The sequence below is a fragment of the Castor canadensis genome, chromosome 5 (genome assembly GCF_047511655.1).
Source record: "Castor canadensis chromosome 5, mCasCan1.hap1v2, whole genome shotgun sequence".
Taxonomy (NCBI): domain Eukaryota; kingdom Metazoa; phylum Chordata; class Mammalia; order Rodentia; family Castoridae; genus Castor; species Castor canadensis.
The window spans coordinates 153459648-153476371 of record NC_133390.1 but is presented as its reverse complement, the minus strand read 5'-3'; the positions used below and the strand labels follow the sequence as shown (position 1 = coordinate 153476371).

The window sequence follows — 16724 nt, the reverse complement described above, 5'->3', positions numbered from 1 at the left end:
TCCCTCCCGCGCTCCCTCCCTTCGGCTCCCGCTCCCCCGGGAGCGGTGGCGGCGGCGGCGGCGGCGGGATGGCCCGGGCCCGCGGCCAGGCCCCGGGGAGCAGCGGTCGGCGGCGGCCGCGGCGGGGCGGCGCGGGAACCGGGCCCCGGGGGGAGTCGGCCGGGCTGCTGCTGCTGCTGCTCCAGGTGCTGCCGCCCGGGGCTGCGGCAGGGCCGGGGCGCCGGGGCACGCGGGGCGCTGGCGGTGGCGGCGTCTGCTGGCCCGGCGCTGCCCCTGCCTTTCCCCGGGACGCGCGGCTGCTGCTGCTCCTGCCGCCACTGCCGCCGCTGTCGCCGCCGCCGCCACCGCCGCCGCCAAGCTCCGCGCCCGCAGCCTCCGCCTCCCGGATGGTAATCAGCGCCCCGCGCCGGCGCCGCGGGCGGGCAGGAGGTGGGGGCGGCGAGGGGGAGAGGGCGGGCAGCCCGGTGCCCCCGCCTTGCCCGAGGCAGCTCTCGGGGCGCTCGCCCCCAATACCCCACTCCGACGACCGCGGCCCTGGGCAGACGCCAGAGCGCGCCTCTGGGGCGCCTCCGCGAGGACCGGCTGCGGGCTCCGCTCCCCGCCCTCCCCGCCCCGCTCGCAGTCCGCCCGCCAGCGCTCAGGCCGCGGGGGAATCCCTCCATCTCCCCGCCCCGCGCCCCGGGAGGGGAGGGGACAACGCCGGCGCCCGCGGACCCGCTTTCTCCGAGGGAGCGCCCAAGAGGCGAGCGCGCACTGAGCCTCCGGGACTCCGCGCTGAGCTGCGCTCCTGGAGGCGCTTAGTGCCGTCGGGTCGGCTGAGCTGCGACGCCCACAGCCTCGGCGAGACCCGATCCCGGGCAGTGGGGGCGCCCACCGACTGCGCGCCCTTATGTTCCCTGCGCAGGACGGTTTGCCCCGCGGAGGGCTGAACCTGAAGGAGGAGCCGCTGCTGCCCGCCGGCCTGGGCTCGGTGCGCTCCTGGATGCAGGGCGCGGGCATCCTGGACTCCAGCACCGCTGCGCAGAGGTAAGCTCTCGACGGGACCCGGAGCAATCGGGTTGGACGGCTTTGCGCCGCCTTCGCTCAACTTGGATGGTTAGCTGCTGGAACGAGGGGTGGAGGGAACACTACTAGCTCCGGACTGTCCTGGCGAATTCACGCAGTCCCAACGCCCAGCTGCCTCTTGAGGATATGGGGCGGGCCGGGGCGGGGCTTCAGCCTCCACTCCGGCTGTCCGGGCTGTGATTTCTGACCGTCGCTCACTGGGGTCCAGGGCTCGGGAGGAGGAGGCATCCCCTCCTCCTGCAGACCCTGAGCCATGACCCACAGCTACCAGCCGTCTAGGAACATCCAACCCCTCCTTCCTGGGCAGTCCCGATGCATCTGCTTGTCCAATTCCGCGGCTTTCTGCCAAGAAAGGCAAGAAACCCTGCCCCTTTCTCCTTTCCCACGCCCCTCAGAGTTGGAGGATGGGGGGGTGTGCAGGGCTCGAGATGCGACTGGGGGCTGATGGGTGTCGAAGAGAATGGGCAGTCTGCTGGACTGAGTGGGGTTGAGAATGGGTCAGGGCTCCGCCTCTCTGTCAGGTATTTTTCTGGTAGGTTTTGCGGGAGGCAGGGAGCCCTTGGGCACCTAGCACCCGAGCCTATCTCCTCTGACTCTTTTTTTAGGGTTCTAGGCAGGATACCTAGGTGGGAGATGGACTCCCGGATGTGGATGGGAACTTTAAAGGTTTATTGCCAGCCCCTATAGACCTGGGACCCTGGGCTTTTTATAACCCATCTGTGAGCATGGGGAGGAGGTTAGACAGCTTACAGGGAGTTCACTGTGGCTAGTATTTGGGAGGGACTCACTGCGGGCAGCTGGGTCAAGGTGGATGCTGGGCTGCTGGCAAGTCTGAGCAGCTGCTGTCCAGCAGCTTGAAGAGAGTTACAGAGAGTTGCCAGGGCAGACCAGGCCCAGCATACCAGTCTATGTTCGATCCCCAGTCCTGTACACTCCAACCTCACCCAGTAACAGCCACACAGGGCACTTCATGAGCAACTGAAGCGTGTTTCTGCATGCCTGTCCTTTCCCGGCCCTAAGGAAGGATCACTGGGGGCTCTGTTTGCTGTTGAGTATTTCAGAATAATAAAGGGTCTAGCAGATGAACCAATTCCAATAATTTTTAGGAGTGATAGAGAAAAATTGGCATATAGAAAACTAAATCCCACCTGTCTAACACAACTACTGTCAGCATTTTAATGTAGTTCCTTCCCCTTCCCATCTTCCCATTAACTGTTTTGTTTTTGTTTTTGTTTCCCCCCCCCCCCCGCCCCCTGCTGTGGTTCTGGCTTGCTCTTTAACTTAAGAAGAACATGGGAAGTTGCAGTGGAGCCTCTGGGGTTGAAGGTTCCTGTTTGTTTCTGACCTTCTGCTCTGCTTGCCCAGAGCCAGCAGGTTGGACAAGAGGGAAGCAAGTGTGAAAGAGGTGGTGCCTTGCAATCTGTGTGGGATGCAGGTGTGTAGGGTTCTCCCCACAAACCCCAGGATTGGAACACCAACAGAATTGTCTACATAGGAGGACTTTTTTTTTTTTTTGCAGTAATGGTGTTTGAACTCAGAGCCTCACTCTTGCTAGGCAGATGCTCTGCCACTGCTCCTAGCCCCATGGGGGGGGTCTCTTAAATTGGGTTGAGGTGTCTAGACTGAGTCCCAAGGGGTATATATCACTAGGACTCACAGTACTTCTTCAGGCCTGGACTGCTTGTCCCCAAGTCTGGAGACTTCTCTGTCTCAGGAACCAGATTAGAAACCCCCACGCCTTGATTCTCCTCCTGATTCCAGAGTGTGAGGCTAATCCTTGCTCTCCACCCTTCCCCACCTTGTCTGTCATGTCATCTCTCATGTTTGACTCTTCTCCCTCAGTCAGCCCTCTGCTCAGGTCTTCCCATCCCAAAACAGCAAGAAAGAGCATTCCTTTCCTGTCCGCACCTCTGTCTTCAACCTCTGCCTGGCTTCATTCTGCCCCTCTGCTTAGAGCAGAAAGTTGTCTTTGATGTTTTCCTTGACTTTACCCCACAGCCACCTGGTTAAAGGATTATAGATGTTTCCTTCTGTGTTCTAGTCCCAATCTCCGTGCCCACCGCCACCACTTTTAACAATGAAAATCCCTTGCCCTTGATCCCATTCCTCCCTGGCTGGAAAACTAACTGCACCCTGGTTTACTATTTCAGCCTCCTGGCCTGATGCCCCCACTCCAGCTTCTCACCACTCCTCTGAAGCCATCTTCTTTGCACTATAGACCAAAGCAATATTTCCAAAGTACTTTTCTCTGATCATGTCTCTGCCTTGATTTAAAAAAATAAAATGACCCACTCTACTGCAGCACCTGCTCACTGTGTCCTCCCACCCTGCACAGAGAAACTGTTCTTAGTGTTGCCTAAGGATGCTTTTCACAGGCCAGAGATTTCTGTCCTTTGCCTGTCCCACTTCCCCCGGACCATCAGCATTCAATGCTTGTCACAATCTGATCCCAACCTTGCTTCCTAGCTCCCGTATGATACTTGGCATGCAATGTAGGAGAATCAGCAGGACTGTCAACAAGTCCAACCTTCTGTTAAAGCAGTCCCCCTCCCCCACCCTCAGCACCCATACAAAGCCTCAGCAGCCTTCAAGCCCCCACTCCATGCCAGCACTTCCTCTATCTGTGCCCTCCACCCTGTCTGGGAAACAGTTCTCAGTGTTTCCTAAGGATGCTTACCGTAGGCCAGACTGATGTCCTCTGCTTGTCCCCATCTTCCTGGCTCTGCCAGCTGGAGCCTTCCTTTAGGGCAAAGATGGTGGCCCATTCATCCTAGTGTCCTCAGCACCCAGGACAGGCTCAGACAATCCATAGGGAGACAATAGTATCTGCTAAAGACAGCAGAGTACATGTTAGAAGGTTCTGAAATCCCTTTCTGTTAGGTTCCCCTCTTCCCCTTGGTAAGCTCCAGGAATCAGGTACCAGAGAAGCTGCCCCTCCCCAATTTTACAACTTGGCCTTTACAAAAATGCCTGTGTTTTAAAGAAGGAAGGTGAGGAAGAGAGGGCCCAGAAGGCTTGGTAAAATCAGTGGAGAAGCTCTATCAACAGGAAAGAAAGTTCTGAGCAAGAGAGGTAGGGAGAAGAGAGGGTCTGTGTACCCATCCACAGGAAGACAAGGCTAGTGGAGAGGGATCCCCAATTAGGGGAGTTTGTCCCTGGCCACTGCTGTGACTAGTCCTGCCCCAAACCCATAGGACATAATCTCTGAGACCAACAGGCCCAGCCCCAGCCTACTTCCCAGCTTTTCCTGTAGACCCAAGTCCTCAGCACAGGAGCAGCTGTCTTCTCATGTTCTTAACAGGCTGGGAAGACATGGAGGGCCCCAACCCGTCCTTCCCCTGCAGGAGACCCCTGGAGGATCCAGGCCAGCCCTCTCCCATGAGCTGGTCCCAGTACATGAGCAGGGCCCGGGAGAGGGAAGCCAGCTGGGGCTGCCTTTCCTGTAAGCAGCTGCAGGCCAGCCTCCCTGCTAGGAAATGCTTTTGTTTGCTTTAATAATTGATAGCCGCTCCTCAGCCTGGGCCCTGGCAGGCAGGCCTGTGGGTGGGTGGTGAGAGGGTGAGCAGAAGAGAAGCAGTGGGCAATCTGTAGGTGGAACTAAGGGTTAGGGGAAAGCGGGAGTGCAGGCTAATGAGAATTTTCCCTCCCTGTCTCACCCCCTGTCCTTCAAGACTTGGGTCACTGAGCCAGTTTCCTAGGGCAAGTGCTAGGGCAGTGAGAACAGAATATTTGGATCCTGTGTGCCCCCAAAATCCACCTCTCCAGCAGGATCATCTGCACACAGGTTCCAGAAAGCTGCCTGTAGCCACCAGGTCCTCCCTCTGTCTGCATCGTTGAGGTGGGTGTGCCCTTGTGCCACTGCTTTTATCTTTCCTGGTCTGTGACATAGCCAGGCTCTGGGCATATCCAGGGACTGGGTAGCACCAGGCCAATCAATCTTGGCTGGGGGCAGAAATGCCAGGCTCAGTGTGATGATTGTCAACAGTCCCAGGGGTCAAGATGATGCCTGTGGGGGAGAATGCGCACCAATAATATGTTTAGAAGAAGGAATGATGTGGAGGAAAGGACCAGGAGACTTATGAAGCCATGCTGGGATGGGGAGGAGAAGAGCTGGAGAGAGACTCTAACGAAACCTGACACCAGGGATGAGATGCAGGAGACATACTTTTTTCTCCTTTTCACTCCTGCTTGGGAGTATGATCCACAAAGAGCCTTGTTCCTCTGCTCATGACTTCAGGGCTTTCCATGTTACGCTAGCATCCCAGACTTGAAGATGGATGAAGCTCAAGCCAAAATACTGCTCAGAACCTTGGACTGCAAGAGGTGGGAAGAAGGGAGGATAGAAGGCCCCAAGGTGCCTTGGTGACTTGTCCTCTGGGGGGTGGGGTGGCTGTTGTTAAATTGCTCATATTTATAGTAAGCATGTGGTCAAAGATTTGTAAAGAGCCACAAGTGGCTTGTGACTAGAGAACAGAAACTGCATTAGAGGCTTTGTGCATGCTAGAGAGCAATGACTGGATTGTGGCTGCCAGGAGAAGAGCCCTGGGGCATCTCTGGGGACCTGCTGGGTGGTCCCAACAATAGCAGCTAGATACTCTGCAATCCCTACCATGTCCCCACTCTTATCTGTGTCCTCTGGAGTGCAGACCACCTGCATGGCTCTGGCTGTGAAGGTCAGGCTGTCTTTGGTGTCGACTTGACCCTGGATTCCTAACACAGTGCTCAGAGGACCCAAGCATACTCATGCTTGATGCAAGGCAGTTTTCCTGTGACCAAAAAGTACATGTGTAAACTGAATCCTTTCTGGTGTCACAAATAGCCTCCTTTAATTGTTGGTCTGTGTAGGAACAGAAGATAGGAAGGGGTGAGTGGGGAACGGTAGAAATACGAAAGTGAATGCTTTCCCTTCCTGTCTGGGTTCTCTAGTACCAGAACACTTTCCCACCACTCCAGCACCCTCCAGAGTTGAAAGGGAAGCATTTTGAACATCATATCTAAAACAATCTTTTAAAGAAAGTGAGGAAATGTGTAATTCACTACGGAGTCTCACAAAAGGGGTTAATGTGGCTGTTTTTGTCACTCAGCTGCATTTATCTGAAAAAGGTGCTATGTGGTATGTTTTGTTTCCTAATGATGCTAAGTGAATGAAATGTCTCTGAATTATGGGCTCTAGCACTACATGTGCTGGGTGGGCCAGTGCTCACTCACAGTTGTTAGAAACTTGCATCTGCCAGGTTGCACTCAGACCCCTGGGGCTGTAGCTTTGCTGGCTTCCTTCATACTCTAGGCCTCTGGATGGCTGGGAATTGATACCCACCCATGCCCCCTCAGTACCCTTGGTAAAGAGTCTGCTTCTCCTTTGCTTGAGGACTTGCTCAGGAGGCCAGCGCCTGCTCTGCCCACATGTACACACAGCAACTGGAAGTGTGGGAGTTAGATATGCAGGAGAAATAGCAGCTTCAGGAGCCAGCAGTGATGTTTGGAGTTGCTGGACAGATGTCCTTGCTCCCTTACTTGTCCCTCTGGTGGGATAACTCTGAGGCAGGCACTCTGTGTGTTTCCAGAGTCACCTGTGAGATTGAGCTCCATTTGCCACAGTGGAAGCTTGTTGCAAATATGCCCTTGGTGGGATGGCTTCTCATCTTTGCCTCACCCCCACACTGTGGTTCCTGGATTCACTGCCCAAATAAACTGTTGATATTTGAGTCTTTGTCTCAGGGTCTGCTTCTGCATGAACACAAATGAAACACTTGCCTCTGTGGGCTTTAGGGACTATATTCTCCCTTCCCTCTACCTTTCTCTCTGTTAGATAAAGGATATATATCAGTAGACATCTTGGAGTTTCTCTGCACTCCAATGGTGATCTTGGACAGCTCTACAGTGGAGAACACAGAACCAGAGACACTAGCCATTTTCCATATCCCTCTATCTCTAATCCAGTCTGAGAGCAGATAGTACCTCACCTCTCACTTGTATCCCCCACCTGTAGCCAGGATGTGCCCATCAGGGGCCCTCAGACCCCTGGGCATCTCCCGAATTGTTTGAACATATCTCTGTCTCTTTCAGTTCTTTAACCATGATTTGTTTTCTCATCACAAGAGCATCAGCTACTCCCAAGGGAAGAGAAGCAAAAACCTCTCCTCCCTCCTCTCCAATCCCTTCCCTTTGGGGTTTGCAGTTCCATTCAACAGGTGTTAATCATCACCAACTGTAGTTGGGGGTGGAAGAGCCTTGGGGATAATCAAAAAGGAAGGCTCAGCCCAGCCTGCCTGTTTTCTTTTGCTTCCCGTTCCTCCACACAGGCTGTTCCTTGTGGTATTCTGTATCTTATCCATAGGAAATACTAGAACGTCTTTAGGGCAACATCTTATTCATTTTACCTTGATCTCCTTACACACATCTGGCAGGGGTATGAACAAGGTGAGGTGGAGATGTTCCCCAGGCAAGAAGAAGCCTATACACCCAGCGAAGGTCTTGACCATTCTGCAGGCCTTCCCTGGTCTGAAGGGGACTTGAGCTGTCATTAATATTGTTCTGTGATTATCCATGACAATGAGCCTGCCTTGGAAATATAAACTAGTCAGTGCTGCCTCACAGAAGCGTGTGAGCCCAGGAGTGTGATTGTGTCTGAGACCCGCTGAGCCCTGGGGGCTGGAAAGGAGCAGGATGATGACTTAGGCTGCTTCAGAGAGTGTGGGGCTGAGGGAGACCCCGCTGTGGGGCAGGGTACAGGCATGTGAGATGGCATAGCCCCTCCATTATCCACCCCTGCTGGCCGCACTGGATGCTAGTTCCCAGGCCCCGGGGCAGCCTGCTTTCTTACCCTCTTCTGTCCCCCTTCCATGGGGAAGTAGGCCCAATGAAGGGAGTTTGACTTCAGGCCTAGTCCAAACTTCCAGTCCTCAGGAGCTTGGCAAGACCTGGGGGCAGCCAGGACTCCCAGTCTGCCTGACATTTGCCATGAGGGGTGGGTGGGAGAGGACGCATAGGCCAGCATCACTGATTTACTCTGCTCCAGTTTGGAATTTGGCCCAGGCAGTGCAAGGGCATCTATGTAGAAAGAGCATGGTGAGTGGTCCAGGGAATTCTGTTGTTTCTCAGCATACATCCTCCTCAGCCAATGCCTTTGTCTCTGTTCTTCTCACTGGGCCTCCCAGGCTCAGAATGACAAAATAAAGGGCAGCAGTGACCTGGGATTGCTCTACAAGGCCACCACCTCAGGCCATCTCCTACTAGGTGGTCCTGGAACCTGTCCCTGATGGAGTTCAAACTAAGCTGGCCCTGGGAGCAGGAGAGAGGAGCTCAGGGTTGGTGCCTCATTAGCATATTCATCAACAGGAATCAGGGACCTGCTGCGATCAAAAGCCCTCTTTGGGCTTCCCTGCCCCTTAGTCAGTTAGGAAAGGAGTGAGAGGTGGTCAAGGCTCCCACTTGAAAGGACCACAGTATAAAAGAGAGGGAATGGGGACGAATGGAGGGAGGGTGACATCCCTGAAGAAAGCAACCTTTGGCAAGGAAGGGTGCTGGTGGACCCTCCCCCATCATCTTGATCAGGGGACAAGAAGACCCATCAGCATTTCGTAAGGTCCCTGTGGAGGAAAAACGTGCTTTCAGGAGGAAAAACAGTTTTCATTTTATTATTTTTTTGTAATTTTATGAGCAAAAACATAGCAAGTCCCTCATGCCCCTGATATCACAGATGCTACAACTTAGCATGAAGCCAAGGCAAAGACTAACTTGATTTTAAATTACATGGAGAAAAACATCAAGTAGCAATGAGTTTGGCAGCGCTTGTCACAGTGGCATGCTTCTGATGGAAATCTGGGATGTTGATCTTAAAGGCTCTCAGGGCAGTTTCACCATCCTTATTCTCTCCCCTATCCCCCTGCGGTAGCCTCTCACCTGTCCACCATGCCCTCCTCCCCTGCAGCACCTTCTAAGGTCTGCCTGGCTTCAGAGATTTCTAGTGACCTTTAGCCATGCTTTCCACCCTACATCCCTCAACAAAAGTGTTCTGTAGAGGAGTAAACCTGGTGCATTTGTTGTCTATTACTGCATAAAATAATTACTCCAAACTCAGTGACTAAAAACAACCAGGCTCATATAAGGCACACAGTTTCTGAGAGTCAATTATCAGCGAGCAGCTTAGCAGGATAGTTCTGGCTCAAGACCTGTCCTGAGGCTGCCATCAAGATGGCACCTGGGGCTGCTGTCATCAGAAGGCTCAACTGACCCTGGTGGATCTGCTTCCAAGGTAGCTCAGCTGGCAAGTAGTACAGGCTGTTGGCAGGAGACCTCAGTTCTTCTCCATGTGAATTTCTCCATAGGGAAGCATGAGTGTCCTTATAACACAGCAGCTGGCATCCCCTGAGTGATGATACAAGAAGAGAACAAGGCAGAAGCCACAAGGCTTTTATGATGTAGCCTTGAAAGCTATGTGCCTCTTTTCTGTCATAGTCGATAAGCCACGCAGACCAATCGCCATGCAATCTGAGTGGAGACTGCTCAAGGACATGAGTACCAAGAGGCTGGGATCATTAGACACTATCTTGGAGGTTGGCTGCCTAACATATGTGGAGCCCCAGCCTGAGTCGACTCAAGCAGGGCTCATCCTAGAAAGTGTCCCAAGTCCCTCCAAGCTGCATTTCCCAGAAATTGTAGCCACAGCACCCCTTTCTATAGACAGGATCTGAAGCCATGAGACATCAAAGGAACATGCTCTGGAAGACCCTGGCCTAGAGAAGAAAGTCTAAACTCTTTCCCCTAGCACAGTCTGGCAGGAACTTCCTAGGCAAACTTTTCTTTCCTTGTTTCCTTTTTGTTTCTTTTGGTTTGTTCCTTAGTTTTCTGTTTTCTTTTGCTTTTGTTTTTGAGATGAGGTTTCCCTGTGTGGCCCAGGTTGGTCTTGAACCTTGAGCCAAGTAATCATCCACCTTAGTCTCTCAAGTAGCTGGGACTGCAGGTGTTTATGCCACCACACCTGGCTCTTGCTTCAGTTTTTGAAATCTGTGATCCAGTGGCACTAACCTTCACACATACAGCCATTTCCTAGGTTGTTGGATTTGCTCTTTTGCCTACTCCACCTGTTGAGCTCCTACTTATTCCTCAAGGACCCAGGGAATAAGCCACCATCTCCATGAAGTCTTCCCCTCATGTTCCACAAAAATAATTAAATTTTTCTGTTCTTTACTTCTTTAGTTTTTTTTTTTTTTTTTTAACCCGGGACATCTTTTGGGAGGGAGCACCTACCACTCTGTCCTGTGTTCTGGCTCTTTCCATGAACTCCTTCCCCTTCCAAGCATTTAACTTCCAGCCCCATTTGTTTTATATGCCCAGAGCTTGTACACCTTGGAGTTCAGGAGATGCCTGGTGAATGGGGCCTTGTTCTTCTCTTCTTCCTGCTCTTGCCCTTGTCTTGTTTCTGGGTGCGGTTTCTGGTGAGCAGGGGGAAAGGCCTTGCCAAAGCCAGACTAGATGGTACTTATGCCTAAAGGAGCCATGGTTGTCTTTCTTAAAGCTGGAGGCAAGTCCTCCTATACCTGAGAGGGGTATTCCCCTCCCTTCAGCATAGCTCAGGGGTCAGGTTGGGCAGACTACTGGACTGGACCCAGTTTGATGTCTGTCATAGTTAACAGACACCATCTTTTCCCAGGCAATGCCAAAGATTCATGAAAGCCTTAATTGTCAGCTGGGATTCAGTGGGAAATTTGTTCCAGAATCTCCTAGGTGCCCTTTTATGCCCTGACAAGTGATCCCAGGGGCCTCTGGTCAATAAGATGGATTGGTTTGTACATTTGATTTTGGAAATGAGCCTTTAGAAAGATGGAGACCTCAGTTCTTCGCCAAGCTTTTTATTTCCAAGGGAGCAGGCTAGGGTCATCTCTTATTCCCAAGAGAGCAGACTAGGGTCACCTCAGGGCTGGGAAGCTTCTTTCCAGAATCAAGATGGGCCTGGCCAGGATGGAAGGAACCAATCAATTTGATTTCTTGCCTACTCTTTTTTTATTGTTTTGGCTGTACTGGGGTTTGAACTCAGGATCTCATGTTTGCTAGGCAGGTGCTCTACCACTTGACTCACTCTGCCAGCCCTCTCTTGTCCACTCTTGAGGTGTTTGAGCCAAGCTGTGGCCAGCATGCCTACCTGGTCAGTGGTGCTGGGGTCTTTCCCAGTGGAAGGCCCTTCCAGTGATTTTTTCCAGCTTCTTTCTTCCCACAGTGGCGTGGGCCTGGCACGAGCCCATTTTGAGAAGCAGCCCCCTTCCAACCTCAGGAAATCCAACTTTTTCCACTTCGTGCTGGCCATGTATGACCGGCAGGGGCAACCTGTGGAGGTGGAGCGCACAGCCTTCATCGACTTCGTGGAAAAGGACCGAGTGAGAGGCTCGTGGGCTTACCTGCATTGGGAGGGATGGGAGGGCTGCAGGGAACACACACACACACACACTCATGCACTTGGCACTGAGGCAGATGAGTAGGTAGACATGAATGAGTAGAGAAGGGTTGGTGAAAGACTGAAGGGAAGGAAGGATAGTGTAGGTAGGGAGGGTGGTGTGAGTGAAGGAGGCACGAGGGTCTCTGGACACCTTAGCATCCTCCTGTCTTGTCCCTGCAGGAACCTGGGGCAGAAAAGACAAACAACGGGATCCATTACCGCCTTCGCCTGGTGTACAATAATGGTAAGTGAAGGCCACTGCCTAGTTTGACCTTGACCCTGACCCAGAAAATGTCTGAGTACTACAGCCCTGCCGTGAGACGCATAATACCCCTCATCAGGGCTGGGGTGAGTGTGGATGTGGTCTGGTCACCAGAGACCCCAAGTGCTGCCCTGATGGCAAGACCTGTTCACATCCTCATCCTAGGACTTCGGACAGAGCAAGACCTCTATGTACGTCTCATCGACTCCATGTCCAAGCAGGTGAGCCAGCCCAGGGAGTACTCAGGCCAGCCTCGCCCTCTAATTCTCCACCACCTGTCTCCCCTTGGCCTGAGTGAATGTTGTCTCCCCTGTCCTTATCTTCCCCATGCTTTTCATCCCTTCTCCTAGCTCCCCCAGACCCACCCCCTGCCTACTTAATGCAGGAGGATTATGACTCTTGTCTAGAAAAGACAATATTTGTACAAAGAGCCTGACTTAGGCCAGCCTGAGACAGGAATTCAGATGCATGTCGTTTATTGGAGAACTGGGAGGGGCCTCCTCAGGAGAAGGAGAGGGAGCGAATCTGCTCAGCAAGCAGGTGGTCCAGGTGGAGTCCTGCCTCAGCCTGATCCATGGGGGAGTGCTAGAGAAGGAATGGCACCAGAGTTGGCCTCCCTTGAAACAAGGAAGCCAGAATTTTGCACCCTGTAAGAGTCAGTCATTGCCTGGAGGCCACTCCGAAGGGGAGCATGCACACAGTAGAGCAAGTTCTCATCTGAGAACAATTCTCAAGAGAAAGCCCTCCACAACCAACCCTAATCACAGAGGGGAGCTGGTGCACTGGTTCAATAAAGAAACTGCACTGGTGTGGCCCCAGGAGTTTCTACCCTCAGCACCTCACTGATGTGCTGGTCTCAGGAAGGAGGCCCAGGAGCCAGCATAAGCAGCTCAGGGAAATTGAAACCTGCATTAGCCCTGAAGGATTCTACAGGCACACCCACATTTCAGGGCTTCTCAGAGAAACACTAAGTCAGGAGGGCCTTGAGTTTAAATGGGCCAGATCAGTGGGCCTGGAATGCAAGGTGACAACGTGGGCTTTCCTGCTCAGACAGGGCTTTCCAGAAGCCTCCACCCAATCCCAGAGCAAAGGAAAAAATGCTTTGTGTCCAGAAAACCTGTGGTCACTGTGGTAGGGGAGGCAGGCCAGGCAGCAGCAAAATGGGACTGTGTGGAGGATAAGTATGGAAGGGGTTGGAAGAAGTCCATAGAGAAAGGGATCCCACAAATGGAGGAAGGCTGGGAGGCCCAGAGGATTGGAGACTGGGAAGCCAGATTTGCAGTTTAGGAAGCTTACTCCTTGCCCAGGGTAGAGGGAGGTTGGGAGACTGGGGAGGAGTGGATTCAATAATCCAAAGAGGAGACTGGCCTGAGCTGGGAGGTGATAGGGAGGTAGGAAAAGGTAGTTGTTTGGTCCTTGATTTTGATTAGTTGGCAGGGATAGCTGAAAGTAACAACATTCATGGGTGAGACAGAGACCCACTGGGAGCATGGAAACAGGGAGGATGCTGGGGCAAGGGGAGGCGCATGAAACAGAGTGGGGATTTGAGCATGTCTGCCCCATCAGCCTTGATCCTAGTGGTCTGGGGACCCTCCCTGGCTCTAAGCAGATAAACACTCTGCAAATCTCATGCCATTCTTGCCACCCTGATGGTGGTCCTGGTTTGAGGGTAAGGGGTTCTCCTCCACCTGGGCAGCAAGACTCCAAACTTCTGCTTTGCACCCCTGGGCTCCCCCAGAGCAAAGTAGAGGGCATGATCTTCTCTGGGAGCAGGGCCTCCCCTCGGCCTGGGCTTGGGAGATGCCAGTGTAGACCCACAGGCCCACCTCTGTGCCACCACCTGGACTTCAGAGGAACCTCCTTCCCCTCCACCCTGCGCACTTCCCCCTCCCCCAGGCCATCATCTATGAGGGGCAGGACAAGAACCCTGAAATGTGCCGAGTGCTGCTCACCCACGAGATCATGTGCAGGTGAGATGGACTGCGTCACCTGCACCATGCCCCTTTGCAAAGATGTGACCAAGCCCTCCCACCAGGCCCTGCCCTCTACTTCACAGCATCCCTGGCTCCCTGTGGAAGCTGGGGGAGGGGTGGGATGAGGGAGGAGTGAGGCCCCTGGGCACAGTGCTGGCAAAGGAGAGGGTCCTTGAGGCCCCATTAGCCTGGCCTGTTTATGTGGCTTCTCCAAGTGTTTTTGTAAGAGAGGCCTCCTGCCGCTACTGGAAGCTCTAATAAAACTCAGGGGAGGGGCTCTTTGGGGAAATGGGGGTAGGGCTTGGGCCAGGCAGCCCCCAGGCCTCCAGGATTACCTCCAGGGCTGGAAGGAAGAAACTTCATGTGCACCTCAGTACACCTCTGGTGGGCCGTGTGGGGGACACAGCTTCTGGCTCCCTCTTCCCCATTACTCCGAGTTTGGCCTTGCCAGCAAGGGCTCCCTGGGAGCCCAGTCTACAGGCCCTTGGAGGCAATTCCTGATACATGGAAAAAAGAATGGTGTTTCAAAACCTGTGGTTGGGATGATGGCCACCTTTGGGAGATGAGTGACAAGGAAAGGGCATAAGAGGGCTTCTGGGGGTCACTGGTTACAGGGGCAGGTTCACAGGATGATCCTTCTGGCAATCATTCATGAGCTACATGCTTATAGTTTGAGCTCTTTTCTATATGCAAAAGATGCTTCCTTAATAGTGTGAGAGCCTCTGCAGGTGTCCTGCCTCCTGTCCTGCCCTGGGTCCTCCAGGATCAATGTGATTTGAGGATCAGGATTTCCTGGCCAACCTTTTCCCCAAGACTAAGCTGTCAAGGTCCCTGCCAGGATCTTTCCTGCCTTTGTCTCCCCAGATCCCTGAGAGTAAGCCCTGTGCCTAGGAATTCCATAACCAGATACAGAACTTCCACATCCACACTCTCACTCCTCCCATCCCCCACCCCCCCACCACCACACACAGACTCACTCCCTCTTTCCTGCTTCCTCCTCCCTTCCCTCATCTTTCCTTCAGCCGTTGCTGTGACCGGAAGAGCTGTGGCAACCGGAATGAGACGCCCTCAGACCCGGTCATTATTGACAGGTACAGGCAGGGGGAGGGGCCTGGAGCTGCCAGGGTGGAGGGCTGGCAGCAGGAAGGGAGGAGCACAGTGGCTTCCAGGGCACCTTGTGGGTGGCGCTGAGCCAGAGACCTGGGAGGTGCCAGCCATGGCCCCCTGAGTGAAGCCCCTGGTGGGAAGCTTTCTGAAGCTGCGTCCCCTGACTCCCCTAGGAATGAAGCCTAGGAAGGTCAGGATGTATTTCAGGAGGTGGGCAGGAAGGGAGGAGGTGAATGGGTACCCAGGGAGAGGCTGCGGACAGTGAGGCTGGCGTGAGCAAGTCTCTGGTCCTCAGCACTGATGGACTGGACGTCTCTGAATGTCCATTTCCTTCACTGCAAAAATGAGGACCACTTGGCAGGTTTCAGTCCTAGGACTATCAGGGTGATGTATGTGAAAATACATTCGCCCACTCTGCTCTTCATGTTTTAAAAAATCATGTTATTATTTCTTTCTGAGTAGGAACTGCAAGGTAAGTTGCACAATTCAAAAAATAGAAAAGCACAAATAGTGAAGTCTGCCCTCCCTGTATATAGCATGCTGTACACTCTTTTACACCTTACCTTTTTTTTTTTTTTGGAACAATATACCTTGAATATCATTCCATTTGGGAACATAAACCATACCTTATTTTCTTTTTAATAGCTAAAACATTCACAAGATGCAAAAATTCACAATGTTTAAAAGAATTGACAGGAAATGTCTTCGCCTCTGCCTCCCACCCATCCATTCCCCTCCAAATAAGCAGCTGTTGTTATCAGTTTCTTCTTCTTCTTCTTCTTCTTTTTCTTTTTCTTTTCTTTTCTTTTTTCTTTTTCTTTTTTTTTTTTTTTTTTTGCTGTAGGGCTTCAACTCAGGGCCTACAACTTGAGCCACTCCACCAGCCCTTTTTTGTGATGGCATTTTTTAAGATAGTGTCTCATAAACTATTTTGCCCAGGCTGGCTTTGAACTTCGATCTTCCTGATCTCTGCCTCCTGAGCTAGGATTACAGGCGTGAGCCACTAGCACCTGACTCAAAAACTTTTTTTTTTTTTTTTGGCCAGGGCCTGCCTGGAACTGTGATCCTCTGGATCTCAGTCTCCCAAATAGGATTATAGGGATTAGCCACCAGCATCCAGCTTGTTATCAGTTTCTTATGTGTTTGTCTTGAAATACTCTGTCACTTACAAGAAAATACAGATATAAAGTATCACACCCCTCCCCTTTTTTTTGAGACAGGGTCTCACTCTGTAGCCAGGCTGGCCTCAAACTCTCAATCCTCCAGTCTCAGCTTCACCAGTACTAGGATTACAGGTGTGCACCACCATGCTTGGCATCAGCATATTATTTTTATAATTTTCCCTTTATTTTTATGAAAGTGGTGGCATGCTAAACACATTTTACAGCACCTTTCTTTTTCTCTGAAAAATATATCTGGAAGTTTATATTGAAACAGAGGAAGTCTCCTTATTCTTTTTTTGCTATTGCAAAAGATTACTTTGGATAAATATACTATAATTTCTTTAAATAGTCTGTTATTGCTGGACATTTGGGCTGTTTTCCCGGATTTTAAAAAAAATGCTGTCATGAATTACTATGCCCATGTCACTTACACATGTGCAAATTTATATGAAAATATTATTATTTGTTTTATTTTTGATTTAGCATACATTACTAATATGAGGTGATTTCATTGTGTGATAATTCCATACATGCATACAGTGGACTTTGAACAAATTCATCCCCTCCATTATATTTCCATTCTCTCTCCCTCCTCCTTCCTTTTTCAAACAGTGTTTTGTGAGTTTCATTATACCATCTCTATACCGCCAACCTCTTCACCCCTCAGTATCCCTTTCTCTCCTCCTTCCCCTCCAGCTGATCCCTTCAGACAGTCCCCCATT

General features: G+C 52.1%; 1 protein-coding gene across 7 annotated transcripts in view; it reads left to right on the top strand.

The window, feature by feature from the left end:
• Positions 1-68: 68 nt before the first annotated feature.
• Ebf4 (EBF family member 4) overlaps positions 69-16724 on the top strand; it is a 64429-nt gene continuing 47773 nt past the window's right edge. For 3 of the 7 annotated variants that reach the window (XM_074074462.1, XM_020173832.2, XM_074074464.1), the window contains exons 1-6: positions 687-1026; positions 11282-11438; positions 11678-11741; positions 11925-11980; positions 13656-13729; positions 14755-14823. In XM_074074462.1, coding sequence (XP_073930563.1) covers positions 890-1026; positions 11282-11438; positions 11678-11741; positions 11925-11980; positions 13656-13729; positions 14755-14823 — 557 coding nt within the window. In that variant the 5' untranslated portion in view covers positions 687-889. Of the gene's footprint in view, positions 390-686; positions 1027-1126; positions 1420-11264; positions 11439-11677; positions 11742-11873; positions 11981-13655; positions 13730-14754; positions 14824-16724 lie in introns of those variants that run through there. The other 4 variants (XM_020173831.2, XM_074074460.1, XM_074074463.1 and 1 more) reach the window with 4 other exon arrangements.